The sequence below is a fragment of the Phacochoerus africanus genome, chromosome 4 (genome assembly GCF_016906955.1).
Source record: "Phacochoerus africanus isolate WHEZ1 chromosome 4, ROS_Pafr_v1, whole genome shotgun sequence".
Taxonomy (NCBI): domain Eukaryota; kingdom Metazoa; phylum Chordata; class Mammalia; order Artiodactyla; family Suidae; genus Phacochoerus; species Phacochoerus africanus.
In genome coordinates this window covers 1,360,566-1,375,836 of record NC_062547.1, presented here as the reverse complement: position 1 = coordinate 1,375,836, position 15,271 = coordinate 1,360,566, and the positions used below count along the sequence as shown (strand labels likewise).

Genomic DNA, 15,271 nt, shown 5'->3' with positions numbered 1-15,271 from the left:
GCAGAGCCAGCACGCTCCCACTGGACGGCGGTCCGGGGTGGGCTGCACCGCCGCTCAGGGCTCAGGGCCGCGGCCGGCCAGCCCCCCACAGGCCTTGACCCTGGGCCTCGCTCAGCTGTGCGCCCTCATCCTTGCAGCTCCGCCTCGACCCCCTTCATCAGCCATTTTCCTACCCTTCCTGTAATAAAAAACCCCGAGGCGGCCTGGCCCCGTGTCCGCTGGGTTGACTGCGGCCTGCCTGCCGGTGGCTCCCACCTGGGCCCGGCCCCCTGAAAACACACACACCCGGCGATGGCTTGCCCGGGGCCCTGGTGGAGGGGCGGGGGGCCTCGCCTGCCGCTTGTCTGAAATTTTCGGTCCTACACGCCCCGACTCCTCTCCCGGCCCACCCTGCAAGCCCGGCCGGTGCCCCGGCCACTTTCCCGAAGGACGGACTCAGCATTTCCCAGGGCACCTGCTGATGGTGCCCAGACCCCGGGGGCCTTCCCACCGGGCGCAGCCCCACGTCGCCCCTCCAGTGGCCACAGCGGGCCTGGGCCAAGGCTGGGAGTTCTGCACGGGCCTGGGGGAGGACGGCGGGGGAGAGGGGACAGTCTCCTGGCGGGGACGAGGGTGGCGGCAGCAGGTGGGGAGTTCCCACAGCCGGGGCAGCGGGACGCCGCTTGGCTGCCCTGGGTCTCAGCCGGGGACACTGCCCACCAGGAGAGAGACGGCAGACAGTACAGCCCGTTTTATATCCTCTCAGGCGGTCTGTGCTTTATTGGGGTAAATATGCGGGACATAGAAACTCTGCCACTGGACCCCTCGGCCGGGGGACATAGCAGCGGCGTTGCATGCTTTCTGGGTGCAGAGCAGCCAGCACCACCGGCCAGAGCACCCCATCTTCCCGATCAACCGGACACCCCTTGGCTCGTTGGCCCTGCCGGCCCTCCGTCCTGGGGGCAGATGGATGGCCGTCACCTCCTCAGGCTGCCTCCTGAGATGCAGAAACATCCACGGGTCTCGCGAGTCCCAGCGGTGGGTGTCGCGGCAGCCAGCCCCGGCTGGACTGACGCGGCTCGGGCCCTGCTGCCCACCTGCCGGCCGCAGCCCTGACAGCCAAGGGGGCTCTCACCCCCCAGCCTCTGGTTGTCATTAGCTGCTCCCGGGTGGGAGGTGGGTGCTGCAGCCAGCAAGGATCCAGGCTCACGCGGGGCCACCTGGGCCTCATTACTCTTAAGCGGTCGGGTCTGAGAGTGCCGGTGGCGGGGGGGGGGGGGGGGGGGGGGGCGCTGCCCTGCCCCCGCCCCTCTGGGCTAGCACCTTGGGGGCTTTGCCAGAGTGGAACTGAACTGGGTCCACCCCGGAGCCCAGAGGGAGGTGAATGGGAGGCAGAGCCCATCCTGGGAATGGGCCAGAAGAAAGGGAGCGGGGTGGGGGAAGGGGCATCAGATCCTGGTCCTTCCTTGTCACCTGCGGTCCCTCTGCCACCACTCCCCGAAGCTGATCTGGAGTACACGTGTCGTTAAAGCCGCCATCGAGGCCCCACCTCTGACAGGCGGAAGGGGGCAGAGTGCCTTCCTCACCGTCCTCGCCCTGGGAAGGCCCCTCCCTGCAGCCCAGGAAGCCGGCAGCAGGTGACAGAGCCAGGGGCCCGGGGCCCCAGGGACGGGCTCGCGCACCCAAGCCGGGGGTCCCTCGGCGTCCCCATCCCCTCGTCCTGGAGCCCTCCTGGGTGACCACAGGAATGTGCAAGGCGGCAGCCGGGTGGCGGCCGGGAGGCGGGCGGGGTGGCCTCTTCACGGGCGGGCCTGAGAGATGGGCGCCTGTCCGGCCCTGGCGTCATCGTCTCCGTGTCTCTACCCACTGAGCAAAGACACACGAAATGAAGCTCGAACGAGCACAGCCAAAGAACGGCCGTTTCTGTCCTTTCTTCTTAATCCCTTTGGCTTAGGGTTTCCCGGCCTGGACAGCCTGCCCAAGGGCACATGGGCATCCGTCCGGGGACATTCAGGCAGTGACCAATCCCAGGCCACCCAGGCTGCGCCCTGCGTCGTGGGTCATTTCCCAGCCGGCCAGAGATGGAGCAGCCACTGCGGGTCCCCGAGTCTCGGTGAGACGGTCAAGGATGGACCTTGGATGGAGACCGGCGTGCGGCCATGTCCGTGGGTGAAGGAGGCGTGCAGGCCGCGCTGGGGGACATCGTTGCTGTCCCCTCGGCCAAACCATGAAAAGCAACCCTCTCCCCCAACCCCCAGCACCAACCCGGAGACCACCCTCGGCCGGAGCCCAGCACGGCCACCGTCACGTCTCGGTCGTCCAGCTTGGGACAGGTCAGTTCCCAGACATCCAGGCTGGAGCTGGTCCTTGAAGAGCCTAGGGGTCCAGCCCGGCACAGGAGGGCCAGGTGAGAGCCCCCTGTGGTTCTAAGGATGCAACCAGGGGCCGGCGGGGTGCCTGCCCTAGAGGGGGTGACTCGGCCCCTCGGGGACCAGTCACCCCAGGAGGTCCCCAGAGCCCAGCTTGGAGGGCCACAGGTGCCCACAGTCCCACCTGGGGAAGGCTGCCCCTCCTGCCAGCCCCCGAGCCGGGCCCCTGGTGCCCGCGTCCAGCCGCGACCCCGGGGAGACATTCACCCCCTGCCCCCGTGAATCAGGAGGCCCCGAGCCCATGTTTGCAGTCCTTTTCCTCCCATCCCAGCCCCCCAGGAGAAGAGGTGCTGAACTGGGTCCCCTGGAGGCTCCTGAGCCCCAGAATGGTGCCCTCTGAGCAGACGGGCACTCTCAGACCAGCTCCCACTGGACAAGTCAGCTCCCACTGGACAAGTCAGCTCCTGCCTGCCGCCCGATGGGCCCTTGGGAGAAGCAGACCCGGTGAGGAAAAGGCCCCTGTGCCCTTCACCCTAATTCCCCAGCCCCAAGTCCCACTGGGTTGCCAGCTTCAACCTAAGCAAATAATCCGTGCCCTCTAAACAAACGCGCGGGAATCCCACCTGCACTTCCCCTGCCCGCCCCCCTACCCCGGCCTTGACCTCTAAAAGCACTTGAGGGGCTTTCTCCAGACACTCTCCAGCCCCGACCCCATGAAGAAGGGGTGATGGGGCTGTTACCCCAACAAGCAAGAGAACGAAGCCCAGGGAGGAGTTGGCGTGGACAGCGGGGGTCGGGCCCCTTTGCCCCGAGGGGAGGGCTGGTGCCACCTGGGTCAAGCGGCAGGCCCTGGAAAAGCAGCGGAAATGAGCACACCTGGGTCTCTAGAAGGTTCTTCCATACCTCTGTGGGCTGAGTCATTTCAACACTCCTGGGCCAGGCAGGGCTTCTTCTTGGCCCCGAGGGACAAGGTTCCCTTCATCCGGGGGGTACGGCCCCTGGACCCCTGTCCCCCGCACCCCACCCTCCGCCTGGTGAGGGCTGCGGCCAGCTCTGGACACAGAGCCCTCCAGAGCCCCTTCTCCCTCCCTGCTCCCTGCGTCTTCCCAAGATGCGCCAGCCTCCAGGTGGGGCAGCCAGGCGGCAGAATGTGGTCCAGGCCTCTCGGCCCCACCCACACCCCCCTGCTCTGCCCTGACAGCCTCCAAGACGCAGGCACGTCGCTGCGTTCTGTGTCCTGTCTCCTCATGGCACAAAATGGTGCCCGCCTAGCTTCCCCCAGAGAAGGGAGATCATGCTCCCCGGACGGACCCTGCTCTGCCCGTCCTCCCCGCCCGGCCTTTAGGGCCTCTCCCCTAAGGGTGGCCGCGAGGAGGCCCTCGCCTCCGGCCATGGGGGCTCCATCCTCCCGAGCCCGACAGCCCTCCGCCTGGTGGTCCGACCTCTTCCCCAAGGCCCCGCCCATCCTCCTCGCGCTCCCCCAAACCCTGTCTCTTTCCCCAGCGCCCTTGTCCCCACGGAAGACCCTCCACCCGTGCCATTACACGCTCTCGCCCCACCCTCCCAGCCACACCCCCTTCCCCATCCTCCTGGAAGCTTCCACTTCCTTCCCGTCTCCCACGGCAGCAGAGGGTCAGCAGCTCAAGGGGTCCTGGGGCCGTGGAGATGGCCTGCCCGGGGGCCTCGCTGACCACCTCCTACGGAAGCTGTGCCGGGGTGTGGGGGTGTCTCTGCCCGAACGGCTGGAGGACGAGCCACATCCGGGGGCAGCCGGAACCTGCGTCCTGATCTGAGACGGAGAGGCTGGGTGCAGGTGGCTGAGGGGCCTGCGCACAGCTTGGCCTGGGGTCCCCTAGGTGACAACACTGGCTGAACACTCATTGCTGCTCCCCTTCCAGGGTGACCCTGGGGTCCCCGTGTGACCCTCAGGGCACACGGGGGCCCCACCAGGCCTCACAGAACCCCAGTGGGACTGCACCCAGGGCCCACAGAAGTGCGGGGCCACTGGGGGTCCAGAAACAACCCCACAACCAGGCCAAGGTGGCCAAAGCCTTACTCGAGCGGGGCTGCCCGTCCCAAGAGACTCTGGCCAGTCGTCCGGATCCAGCTTCCTGGGGCCGGGCCGCCCGCTGGGCTCCAGGCGGTTCTGGGGGGTCCTCCCCTGGGGGCTCGCCCTCCGCTCTCTGCAGCAGAAAGAGGAGCACAGCCAGCGAGTGGGGAGAAGAGGCCGCCCTGGCCATCTTGCTCCCCCTGGGACTTGAGGAGGGTCTCGGGCCGGGCAGGCGGGACCGGGAACCACAGAGACCCTGGAGGAGGCAGCATGGCGGGGAGGTGACCGGGGAAGAGGGCCGTGTCCCAGGCTCACAGCCCGGCCTGGCCGCCCGGCCCTCGGGAAGCGTGCCGCTGACCGCCTGGCCGGGAGGTTTGCTGCGTGTGGGGTTTGCAGAAAGTGCTGAGCTGCTGAGCCCACAGGCCAGGCTCAGAGGGGACAGGAAGGAGGTTGCTGCCCAGCCTCGGGCACTGCTGACCCATCTCCCGTTTCCAGGGCACCAGAGCCACCTAATCTGCCGGCTCTGTGCCCAGGGACAGGCTTGCCTGATCACTCAAGGCCGGGCGCTCCGCCTTCCCTGGGAGAGGGTTAAACATCCAGCCCCCAGCCAGCATCTCGGGCAGGTTCCTGGCTCCCCCCGCTCGTGCCTCCTCTGAGACCCTGGTCGGCACACCTTTCCCTTGAGAGGAGGAGGAGGAAAGCGGATGGAAGCAGTGACCCTGCAGCCCCTGAGGGCACCTTCCCACGTGCCCCCGCCCGCCCCGCGTCCTCCGCCCCCAGTTCTCACGGCCCCAGTCCTGACGGAGGGAGGGCGACCTCCGGACTCCCTGGCTCCCGCCGGCTCCGGAAGACAGGGCCGCTCGGCTGGGGCTGCAGGGAGGGGCCCGAGGCGCAGGAGAGCAGCCCGGAGGCAAACCCCACGGGCCTTCCCGAAGGAGGCCTGGCGGGGGGAGGGGGGTGCCACCACTGCTGTCCCCGGCCGGTCTGCTGTCCCTCTCGGGCCACAGTGGAGGGTGTGGGTGGGCAGTGCTGGGGTGGGAAGTGCAGAAAGACCCGGGACCGTGGGGCTGGGCCGCCACGGGGGAGCGGGGTCTGTCAGGGACCCTGGGGGAGGGAGGCGAGGGGCTGGGGCAGAGGCCGGATCACTTCCAGATTTGCTGTGGGACCAAGGGCCGGACCTCGGGGTGACTTCTTTTGTGTGCTGGCCATGTCAGGGGGGCCCCGGCGAGGTCACGGGGAAGGGGGCTTCCGACCTGGCCTGACAATCCCACTCCCGAGGAAGATGCAAGGGGAGGCAGACGGAAGGGCCAAAGGGGGCGATCGGGGGACACCGCGGCAGGGCCGGGGCAGGGCAGAGAAGGGAGGCAGAGGGGCCACATGCTTGGAGGGCCAGGGAGGAGCGGGGACAGCGTCCGGCGTCCAGCGCCGAATCAGGCCCATCAGGCGGAGGGCGCGTGGACCCGCCCAGCCTTCACGAGCGCAGTCAGCAGGTCCGGGAGCCCAGCTGGACTCGGGCGTGGAGGCCCAGGCTGGCTGAGCGGCAGCGGCGGCCGAGGGGCCCATGTGCAGAGTGTGGGGCCGGAGGGATGCAGCAGCCTGCAGCCCCCCAGCTGCACCCCGCCCCCACCTCCGGCCCCAAGCAGGCCTTCTGGGTTCCCTCTGGTGTCGCAGCAGTGGGGCTGTGACCTGAGGAGGCAGGCCCAGGTCAGTGGGGTGACCTCTCGTGGCCCCGATGTTTGGAAATCCCCAAATCAAAATGACCCATCTGACAAGCTTGAGACCAGATTTTCCAAGTGGGCCCTTCCGTCACCCAAAGACACACGTGGACGGGCCCCTTCGATTCCTGCTCCTGCAGACAAGAACGCAGCCGGGTCCACAGGACCATCGGGCACAGAGCGGGGTGGGGGTCCCAGCCCGGCCCCCTTGGCTGCCCTCTCCCGGGGGCTGCCGTGGGACAGCTGGCCATCCGCTCCCGCAGCTGTGAGAGGGTGGCCTGGGGCCGGCGCGCGAGACAAAGACCAACGTGTGACAGAGCACGAAGTGCAGCGACCACCTCACGCCACGCTCCACACCCGCCACGAGGTCCGGGGGCCGTGCAGACCCGGCCTGCTGGAGGGGGGCCTGGCCGCAGCCGGGCCCCAGGAAGAGGCTCGCGTGGCCGGAATCCGTAACTGCGTTTGGGGAGGGGGAGGCGCTGGCCTGGGCCTTGGGCGTTGGGCAGGGGGGTGGCGGGGGGCCCGGGACAGAATACTCCCTCCCACCCCCCGGGTCACAACCTGTGTGAGCAGACCTGACATCCTCCTTCTCTCTCCAGGTGTTGTTTGGAAAAAAGCACTTTCCAAAGTCCATGCTGAAAACTTCAGCATGAAAATTTAACATCAGAAACCCGTAATCTCTTTCCCAGAGATAAGACGCAGCCCCGAGAGGTGGGGGGAACCTGATCCCTTGGCCCGGGGCGCAGCCGCTGGGCCGGAAGGCAGGGGCTGGGGGTCTGCTTAGGCTGGGGAGGGGGCTGGGCTGGACCCTCCCCGGCCGGGCGTCCACAGGGTGGGCACCCTCGAGCTTCCCGTAAATGCTTGTCGCCAGCCACCCTCTGGATAGACGGGCCCCTCCGGCTCCGGGACCGGACATTTTTGCTGCAGTGGTGGTTCGGATGTCCCCCGTGACGCCAGAGCCTCTCCCTCAGACCCTAATTTAGGCCCCAAGGCTCCCGGCCAGCAGGGAGGGTTCAGGTTGCTGACAGCTGAGCGGGGAGGGACAGCTCAGCCGTCACCGTACCTGACCTCCCTGAGCGGCGTCCAGCTGCCCGGTGGCCGGCAGCGCCGCTCTTGGGGGACGCGGTGCATGCACATTTGTGCTTCCAGGCCTGGGTCCACGGGGGCACCGTGTCCCACCCAAGGCCCTGGGGCCGGGTCCTCACCAGCTGTCAGCCCTGGGGACTGGCTGCGCTGGAGGCTCTGGACGGCTCTGTGCGGCCCGGGAGCCAGCCTGGCTGGGGGCGAGTTCGTGCTGGACTGGTCTGCGGACAAAACCTCTCTAGGGGGTCCCTGACAGCCCCGCCTGGAGCAAGGCCTCCCCCCAGACCCCCGCCCAGGCCTCACCAGCCTGGGTCACCGCACAGCCTGCGCGAGCAGCCCATAAATGCGGCTTGGGTGCCTTTTGGGTGTGTGGGTGCCAGACCTGAGACGCCTTCTGGGGCTGCATTCCTGGGGAGGGGGTGGTGAGAAGGTGCCTTTTCTGGGGGCAGGCCCTCCCCCCAACCTGGGCTGCAGAAGCCACGGACCGCCTGTCACTGTGTGACACTACTGCCCCCGTCAGGCGGCCGCCCCCAGTGAGCTCCCCCAGCACTGCTCTGAACAGCCTGGGACCCTGGCCACCTGAGGGGCAGGAGGAGCCTGCAGCCGGGCTGGCTGGGTCCCTGTTTTAAGGGAAGGGCAAGGGGCGTGGTGGGAAGGGTGCCTGTCCCTGCGCTGAGAGCCCCCCAAACACGGGTCCCAGGCAGGGCCAGCCCCGCTCTCGACAACCCACACATTCTGGGGGGGCACCCTGGCCCCAGGGAGCCAGGACCCCTCGAGCCAGACCCCACCCCGGTGCCCAGGCCCCTGCGGGGCCCCCTGGCCCAGGCGGGGAGGGGCAGGGGCGGGCCAGGGGCTCACACGTCCCGGGCAAGGCTGGCGCAGAGCCAGCCCGCAAGCTCCTGCTTCCAAACTTGGCAGCATCTCTCCAGTGTCCCACCCTCAAGGGGACGATCAGGAGTCGGGGGCCACTCTGTTTTGGGCTGTTTGCAGGCCCCTCCCGGCGTTGCCGTGGCAATGACACGGGGCGAGGCCGGGGAGCCATACCTCAGAGGTGACTAAGTGTGCTGTGTGTCGCCCGTTATAGCGCCCGACACCCGCCCCCCCCCCCCCCGGGACACACACACACACCTCGGGCCCCGGCCCTGGCCCCCCACAAGAATGTTCCATGAGCCCCATGGGCAAGCATGTGGCCCAGCGTGCCAGGCTGAGCACGCCCCGCCGGCGCCTGCTCCCCTCCTGCCCCGGGGTCACCGCCCGGCCCGGAGCCTTCCGGCCGCGGCCACCCTGCCCGTCTGGAGCCTCCTCCTCGCTGCTCTTAGGTCTTCCTGGTGCAAGGAGCTTCCCGCACGCCTTGCCTCCCGCCAGCCCCCTGCACACAGACCCTTGGTGACCCTTCCCTTCCTGCGGCCCGCCTGCCCCGCACTGCACCCCACACTCTGCAGGGAGCTCCAGCCGCCCCCGCAGCCCCCACCCCAGCTCTGCCCAGGACACCGGCCCAGACCCCAGCCTGCAGAGGTTCCCCGGTGGGGAGGCGAGTCCAGGGGGAGAGATAGGCCAACATCAGGAGCAGGCCAGGGGCACAGCCAGGGCCGTGGAACCGCCACTGTGGCCACTTGCCCTCCCTCTGCTGGGGGCCTGGGGAGGGGGGCTTCCAGCTCGCTGGCTGGGGTCTGAGGGGCCCCCGTCAGCAGCCCCTGGAAAAGCCTGAGGTCAGGGCCTTTCGGACCTGCCGTTCCGGCCAGGGTCGCCTTTTGACTGATGGGACAGCTGCGTCCCACTTCCCACAGCTATTTCGGTTTTCGCAGGAGTCGGGAGGGCTGGCACGCGGGCAATGGGCTCTTTTCAGATAAAGGGCGTCACTCATCATCCCCTCGGGCAGCTGCCGGCTCCCCTTACCCTCTAAGCCCCAGAGGGGGCTCGGAACACAGAGTCTTCCTGTTTTGTACCAGCCGCGGGGCCAAGGCGGGCTTAGCCAGGGTGAGGCCAGGGGACCGGGCAGGCAGAGGATGTGTTCTGAGAGGCGAGGACAGGCCGGGACGGACGCGGCAGCTGGTCCTAATCCCACTGGCCTCCTCCAGGACGGGCCCCGCAGGGCCTCGAGCCCACTCTGTATTTTTGGGAGACGCCCTCTGGAACCCGTGCTGCCTGTTCTTGGGGACACAGGACCAGCCCCGCACAGTCACGCACCAGGTTGTCCCAGGACCCAGGAGAGACCCAGGGTGGGGGCTCCCGGGTCGTGGTCTCCAGTGACTAGAACCTTGGGGCTGGAGTTCTGGGGCCCAGCAGGCGAGGGACGGGGGCCCCTCCTGAGGGGCCTTAAGGCCCGGCCCCCCGCCCCCCGGCAGCACCGAGGGAGGAGGAACTCACGAGCCCAGATCTGAGGGGCACAGCCCGAGTGCCCGCCAGCCCAGCTCCAGGGCTGAGGGTCCCAAGAGCTAGGTCCCAGCGGCAGAGCCCTTCTCACTATGCAGCTGGTCGACCCCTGAGACCCACCGGGGCCCGCAGCGCCCCAAAGCCGCAGAAGCTAGGGGCCAGCCAAGCAGGCGGAGGCAGTGCGGGGGCGCTGGGGACACACACGAGGCCCCTCTTCAGAAGGGCGGCTTTGCCCAGGGGCCGACCTTGGACAGACACGCGGCCGAGGCCCAGCAGGTCCATCTCTCGACCGTCCCGCCCGCGGTCGGGGGCCGGCGTGAAGGGCGGTTTCTGTCTGGGCCCAAAAGCACAGGGTGGGTGGTCTGATTTGGGGCTGCCAAACTGGGCAGCGACTAAATGCCCACTTCTGCCCCCAACCCCCTCCCCGCAGGGTGGACGCCCCATAGCGTGGCCGACCGCTGCTCTGCCTTGCCCGCCCTGCCACACCATGGCTATGTAAGGGAGCTCTCCCCACCAGGGACAGCTGTGGAGACAGAGGCCTGAGCCGGGCAGGGGCTCCCCAGGCCTTGCTCGACGCCAGGGCACACACCTGGGTGGGGAAGGGGGCCTGGCGTCAAGGGGACAGGGTCCTGGTGAGAGCCGTGGGGTGCCTTCTGCCAGCCTGGCCCTGTCTCCGCCCTGCCCATGTGACCGGTGCCATATCTCAGACAAGAAAGAGGAGGCTGCCACTGGGCCCTCGTGACTGAGAGCAGCAGCTCGGAGTGAAGGGCAGGCCTGGCCCTCGAGGCCCCAGAGCCCCGCCTCCCTTCTGGAAGTCTCTGCAGAGCCCATGCTGCCCCAACAGATTGTCTTGTCCAGGTGGCCATGTCTGCTGGCCACCAGGAGGCAGATGGGCCCCTCACGTCCGTACACTCGCCTCTGGCGCCCAGGCCCGCCCTGCCTGCTCGTCCGCCATGTCCTGGGCCCCACTGGGGGCTGGGGGCTGGAGCTTGCCCTACTCCAGCCAGACTTCCTTGTGGGTGGGTTTCCAGGGCCTTTGGTCTGGCCTTTAGCGACCAGGCCCCACGGGGAGCCTGTCAATGGCTAGTCCCTGCCTTGCGCCCCCAGAGGGCCTGCGTTGGGTGGGGGGGGGCAGGAAGACGCTCCTGGGGGCGTTCTGGGGTCACCTGGGCACCTCCCCAGCCTGGCACTGGAAGAAAGGAACCTGCACTGCTTGTCGCCGGAGCTGGCTCGGAGCGCCGAGGGATGGACAAGCTGCGGCCCTCCCTGCGGGGCCTGCGCGCCCAGTGGGGAGCAGGACACTGAGCAAGGCCGGGCTGCGGGGGCACCCGCGGCCAGACTCAGTCCCCTTCAGCACCCGGCCTTGGGCCACACTGGCGGCAGCCCCTGGTCCCCCCGCCTCCAGCGGGAGGGGCTGCACAGTCCGCCTGGAGAACGGTCCACCACCCAACCGCCACCCAGGCCCGTGACTCCCGCAGCTGCAGCTTTAGTTAAAAAAGCGGGGGGGTCGGCGGGGGCGGGGCTCGTGAGCCACGGAGTGAGGCAGGACCCCCCCCCCCCCAGCTGCAGGAGCCCCGCTAGGTCACCCCTCACTCCCTCTTGCACGTGCACGCACACCCGCTGGACGGGAGGCCCCTGGCGCCGGGCTTCCCCCCCGCCCCCCAGCAGCAGGCATGGGGTTTTATTAGGGCTACAAATCAGATATCACACAGTTTGGGGCTGACATGGTTTTTATAAGAGTAATTTAGGGCCCTGGCTGCCGTGAAGCCCCAGGGAGGACCTCCATCGCTTGGGCCGCCGGAACTGCAAGCGCTCCCCGAAGGGAGGTGCATCAGGCCACCCCGTGGCCCTGCGCCTGCGTGAGGCTTCTGGGAGGGAGGCACCTCCCCCACCCAAGGGGACACGAGGCGCAGCCCCCTCGGTGGTCAGCGGGCACAGTCTCACGGGTGGGCGCCGTCTTGCTGTTCATGCATCCTCTGCCCAGATGCTGGGCACCCCGTGTCTGTGGCCGGTGGACCTGGAGGCCTGCAGAATGTCCTGGGGCGGGAGGAGAGACGGCAAGGCAGACGGCCCAGGGCCCCTGCCTCTGCGTCCTGGAGGGCTGCCCGCCGTGCACGTCTGAGGCACCCACCATGTGCTCGTGCGAGCTCCCAGGCACCTCGGGTGCTGATTCCGAGGACACCGGGGCACCTCCCTGTTCGTCCTGACAGCAGCGTCTCCCCGATCCTTGGCTGCAGCTATGCCCACGGTTGGGAGGGCAGTTGCAGGACCCGGCATGGGGACCCGGCCGGCACGACTGAGGGTTGGGTCACCCAGGTGAGCGGGGTAGCCACGGGGGCGCTGGGCCCCAACTCTGCAGAGGGAAGCAGGGGGCCCCTACAGAGCCGGCCCAGGCTGCGGGCAGACGTGCAGGGAGAGAATGGGGTCCCTGGTCGGCCAGGCGTGGGAGGAAAGCGGGCTGGCCGGCCTCGCAGGCTCCACGTCCACCCGACGAGGCCGGGGCCAATCAAAGCCAGATGTGGGAGCAGCGAAAAAAAACACTGATTATTTTGACGAGGAAAAGCCCTATTTACAGAGAAGTAACGAGGTGATTTGGGGGGACTGGCGCTGGGGGTGATCTCAGAGGGTATCAGAGGCTGAACAGGTCGGCCTCGCAGCCCACGTGGAGAGCCGTCTTGGCTGGGGCTTTCCGGGCCGCTGTCCTCGTGTCCCCGTGTCGCCCTCGTGGTGTGTGGGCCGAGCCCTGCGGGGCAGCTCCCCCCAGGTGGGTGGCTGGGAACCTGGGAGGGAGGCCCCAGTCCCCCTTTCTCCCAGGACGCCTCCCCCTTTCTCCCAGGAAGCCGAGCGCCTGGGCAGGGCAGGGGAAGCAGGCATGGGGCACTGGCAGAAACGGGGGGCTGCCCTGTGGCACTTGACTCTGGGAGGGCGGAAAACTTTGTCTCAGGGGGTGAAGATGGGTGGGCCCACGTGCACATGGCGACAGGCAGCCGTGCCCCCATTTGCCGGCCCCCACGCCTGGGCCCTTGAGGGTTTCCAAGGGTCAGAGCCGCGTGGAAGGAGAGAGGCACGGGGTGGGGGGTGCTGGGGCTGGAAACCCTCTCCCCATGCCAGCCTCACTGAAGTGGAAGCTCCCGGCCGTGGCAGAGCCCCCGGAGTCCCACGAGAGGCTGTGGAAGGCGTCCCCATGGGCCTCGGTGGCAGGCGGTACGGGAGGTGCCCGCCGCTCCGCAGCCTGCAGGGAGGGGCTGATACACACCCTTGTCGGCGGTGAGGCAGAGGCAGCACCCGCCTCGCACGAAACATTCCCGGCTAAGCACCCACCCCCTAGAGCGATGGGAACACACGCCAGGCTGTCCACAGACAGACAGGTTCGCGCTGCATCCTGGGCATGGGGCGGAGTATTACTCAACCTGAAAAAAGAGGGGCAGCCTGACTCGGCAACAGCCCCAGGGGGACCTGGAGGGCAGGACGTGGCGTGACAGAAGCCAGACACCGACAGCCACACGCTGCATGACTCCACTTCCACGAAATGTCCAGACCAGGCAAATCCGCGGAGACAGAAAGCAGACGCGTGGTTGGCAGGGCCAGGCCGGGCGTGGGGGTGGGCGAGCATGGGCTCCGTGAGGGTGCTTCAAAATTGACCTAGGGATGGACACACAGCCCCAACCATATGCTTTGGAGGGTGGTGGCGGGGGGGCGGGGGGGGGGCAGAACCTCAATAAAGCAGTTGGAAAGCAGAGGAGAACCCGCCTGGACCAGCTCTCCTGCCCTCGGGGGGTGAGGCAGGCGACCGCGCCCTACAGCCCGAAGTCAGCCTCCGCGCAGACGGTGGCGGGCCAGGCCCACCTCTCAGGCTCCTGGGGCAAGGCCGGCCAGGCTGTCCTGTGGGCCGAGTGGAGTGTCTCTAGCGGGTTATTCACAGGCACATGCTTGCTCACTCGTCCCCGGGCCGGGCCGAGAGCCCATGTCTGTGGGAGCGGGAGAGGCGCCCCGCAGCCCTGCCTTCAGGGGCCCGACAGCTTAGTTTCGTCTGTTTTACAACCTGGGAGGCGGGAGGGGCCGACGAGAACTGCCGGGTCCCTGGGCCTGGGTCCCCTGCTTGGGCCCAGAAGACGGAGCCCCCAGCAGGCAGGTGACCTCCAACTCAACTGGGGTCCCGGCAGCTGAAGCGAGAGGGGGGCCCCCCCCGGCAGCGGGGCCCAGCCAGGCAGCAGGTCACCTGCGGTCGGTTCCTGAAGCCGTGGGCTTGGAGCTGGGATGACAGCGTGATGCAGCCCCGGGGAGACTTTCTGGCCCTCGAAGAGGAAAACCAGATGCCGACGGAGGGGCTGTGGCCAGATGGGTTTCCGCTCCCTCCCGGCAGCCCTGGCGGCTGGGCCTCACCTGGGGCTGCTGGGGGGTCTGGGCCGCCTCCCCGTGGGCCCTGGGCCGGGCCTGCTGCAGCTATAACTCATCAGCACAGGCCTGCGGCTCTGAGCAGGGCCCGGCGCAGCCCCCAGCCTCCCGTCACATGCCGCACCGTGGGGCTCGCACCCCCCCACCCAGCGTGACATGTGGCCATACAGACAGGGAGGGGGGGGCCCCATGCGGTGGGCACTGGCCTGGGGTACTTCCAGCAGGACCGTCCCTGGGGGAGGGCGAGTCCCCAGTCCCCCACCCTCGGGAGGCTGTCCAGCCCAGGCAGGCCCGCAGGAAGTTCCCCCTGCAGCAGGGGACGGGCCTCTTGGATGTAAGGGGAAGGATGGCGCCCAGCTTAGGGCTCCCCACGGGGGGTGGGGAGCCGGGGGGCAGGGCTGCGGGGACGGGACGTCTGGGCCACCACCTCGGGAGGGGCCCATCGTCCTGGGCAGAGGCTCCCGAGGCACCGGCTCCAGCCTCCAGGCCGGGAGCGGTAGCAAGTAGCCCCCTCAACCCTCCGTGTCGGGGGTGGAGCCGAGGAGCCCCCCAGCTGAAGCCCACTTGCTGTCCCCACGTGCGCACTCTGCTCTGCCGCCCGCGGGTGTGCAGGAGACCGAGGCTGCTGCCCCTGGCCGGCCCCTCCTCCTCCTGGGGCTGTGAACGGCGGGTGCCAGGCCTGGGGGCGCTGGGGGCACAGCAAGGACAGCAGAGGGCCACTAGGTGGCTGGGGGGTGAGGGCCAAGGCTGGCGGAGCAGGGACCCATATCACGGGCATGCGGGCGGCTGGTTCTGGAAGGACAGACAAAGGATGGATTCCTCTCCCGACCTTGAGTTGGGGTCCTCGGGGCCGTGGGGCCCCATGAATTATTTCTCTAAGGAAAATGCCACTGACTCCGTCCCCGCCCCCACCCCTGGCAGCTTCCCCATCACTTTAAATCAACGCTGAAGAGTGGGGTTTCCCTGAACCCTCACCTCCAGGCGGAGGGGAGCTTCAAAGGTCCACGTGATGCGACGCCAGCGTCCCTCGGGGTGGAGGGGGACGGCTGAGCCAGCTCTCCACTCTGCCTCCCCGTGCAAGGCCCCTGGAGGTGGCCCCCAGCAGAGGGAAGGGCGGGGGGAGTCAGGGACCAGGAAGCCACGGAGGACACTGGCCCTGAGTGGTCCTGAGCTGCACCGGGGCCGATACGGCCCGGTTCCCCAAGCAGGCCAGCAGCGCCTTCCCGCCTGCCCCCCGGGCCTCCAGGCCCAGCCCACGCACACGCTCGTCCAGCCAACCCTGCGGGGCCTCGCTCACGCACTCGGCC

General features: G+C 68.5%; 2 protein-coding genes across 7 annotated transcripts; one reads left to right on the top strand and one right to left on the bottom strand.

Annotated features, from left to right (window-relative positions):
• Positions 1–724: 724 nt before the first annotated feature.
• LOC125124810 (junctophilin-2-like) lies at positions 725–5,135 on the bottom strand. 2 transcript variants are annotated; one of them, XM_047774953.1, is made up of 3 exons: positions 4,405–5,135; positions 1,662–1,845; positions 725–976 (listed from the first exon to the last, which is right to left on the bottom strand). In XM_047774953.1, exons 1-3 carry the CDS (start codon positions 4,586–4,588, stop codon positions 742–744), a joined length of 603 nt encoding a protein of 200 aa, XP_047630909.1. In that variant the 5' UTR covers positions 4,589–5,135; the 3' UTR covers positions 725–741. The 2 variants fall into 2 exon arrangements, 1 of the variants encoding a protein (XP_047630909.1); XR_007134314.1 differs by lacking the exon at positions 725–976 and having other exon boundaries at positions 1,266–1,845; positions 3,252–5,135.
• On the top strand, positions 1,847–5,452 carry LOC125124809 (uncharacterized). 5 transcript variants are annotated; one of them, XM_047774947.1, is made up of 3 exons: positions 1,848–2,092; positions 2,238–2,386; positions 2,680–5,452. In XM_047774947.1, exon 3 carries the CDS (start codon positions 3,215–3,217, stop codon positions 4,139–4,141), a length of 927 nt encoding a protein of 308 aa, XP_047630903.1. In that variant the 5' UTR covers positions 1,848–2,092; positions 2,238–2,386; positions 2,680–3,214; the 3' UTR covers positions 4,142–5,452. The 5 variants fall into 5 exon arrangements, with proteins under 5 accessions (XP_047630904.1, XP_047630903.1, XP_047630905.1 ...); XM_047774949.1 differs by having other exon boundaries at positions 1,848–2,144; XM_047774952.1 differs by having other exon boundaries at positions 1,854–2,092; positions 2,238–2,312; positions 2,680–3,250.
• The last annotated feature ends 9,819 nt before the right edge of the window (positions 5,453–15,271 follow it).

What these genes read in the sequence shown, in the direction of transcription:
- LOC125124809 (XM_047774948.1), top strand. Translation starts at nt 3,215, where the DNA reads ATGAGCACACCTGGGTCTCTAGAAGGTTCTTCCATACCTCTGTGGGCT.
- LOC125124810 (XM_047774953.1), bottom strand. Translation starts at nt 4,588, where the DNA reads ATGGCCAGGGCGGCCTCTTCTCCCCACTCGCTGGCTGTGCTCCTCTTT. An exon ending in GGACGGGCAGCCCCGCTCGA is followed by an intron (nt 1,846 to 4,404) that starts GTAAGGCTTTGG and finishes GTCTTTGCTCAG; the next exon opens with TGGGTAGAGACACGGAGACG. An exon ending in CCGAGGGACCCCCGGCTTGG is followed by an intron (nt 977 to 1,661) that starts GTGCGCGAGCCC and finishes TCTGCATCTCAG; the next exon opens with GAGGCAGCCTGAGGAGGTGA.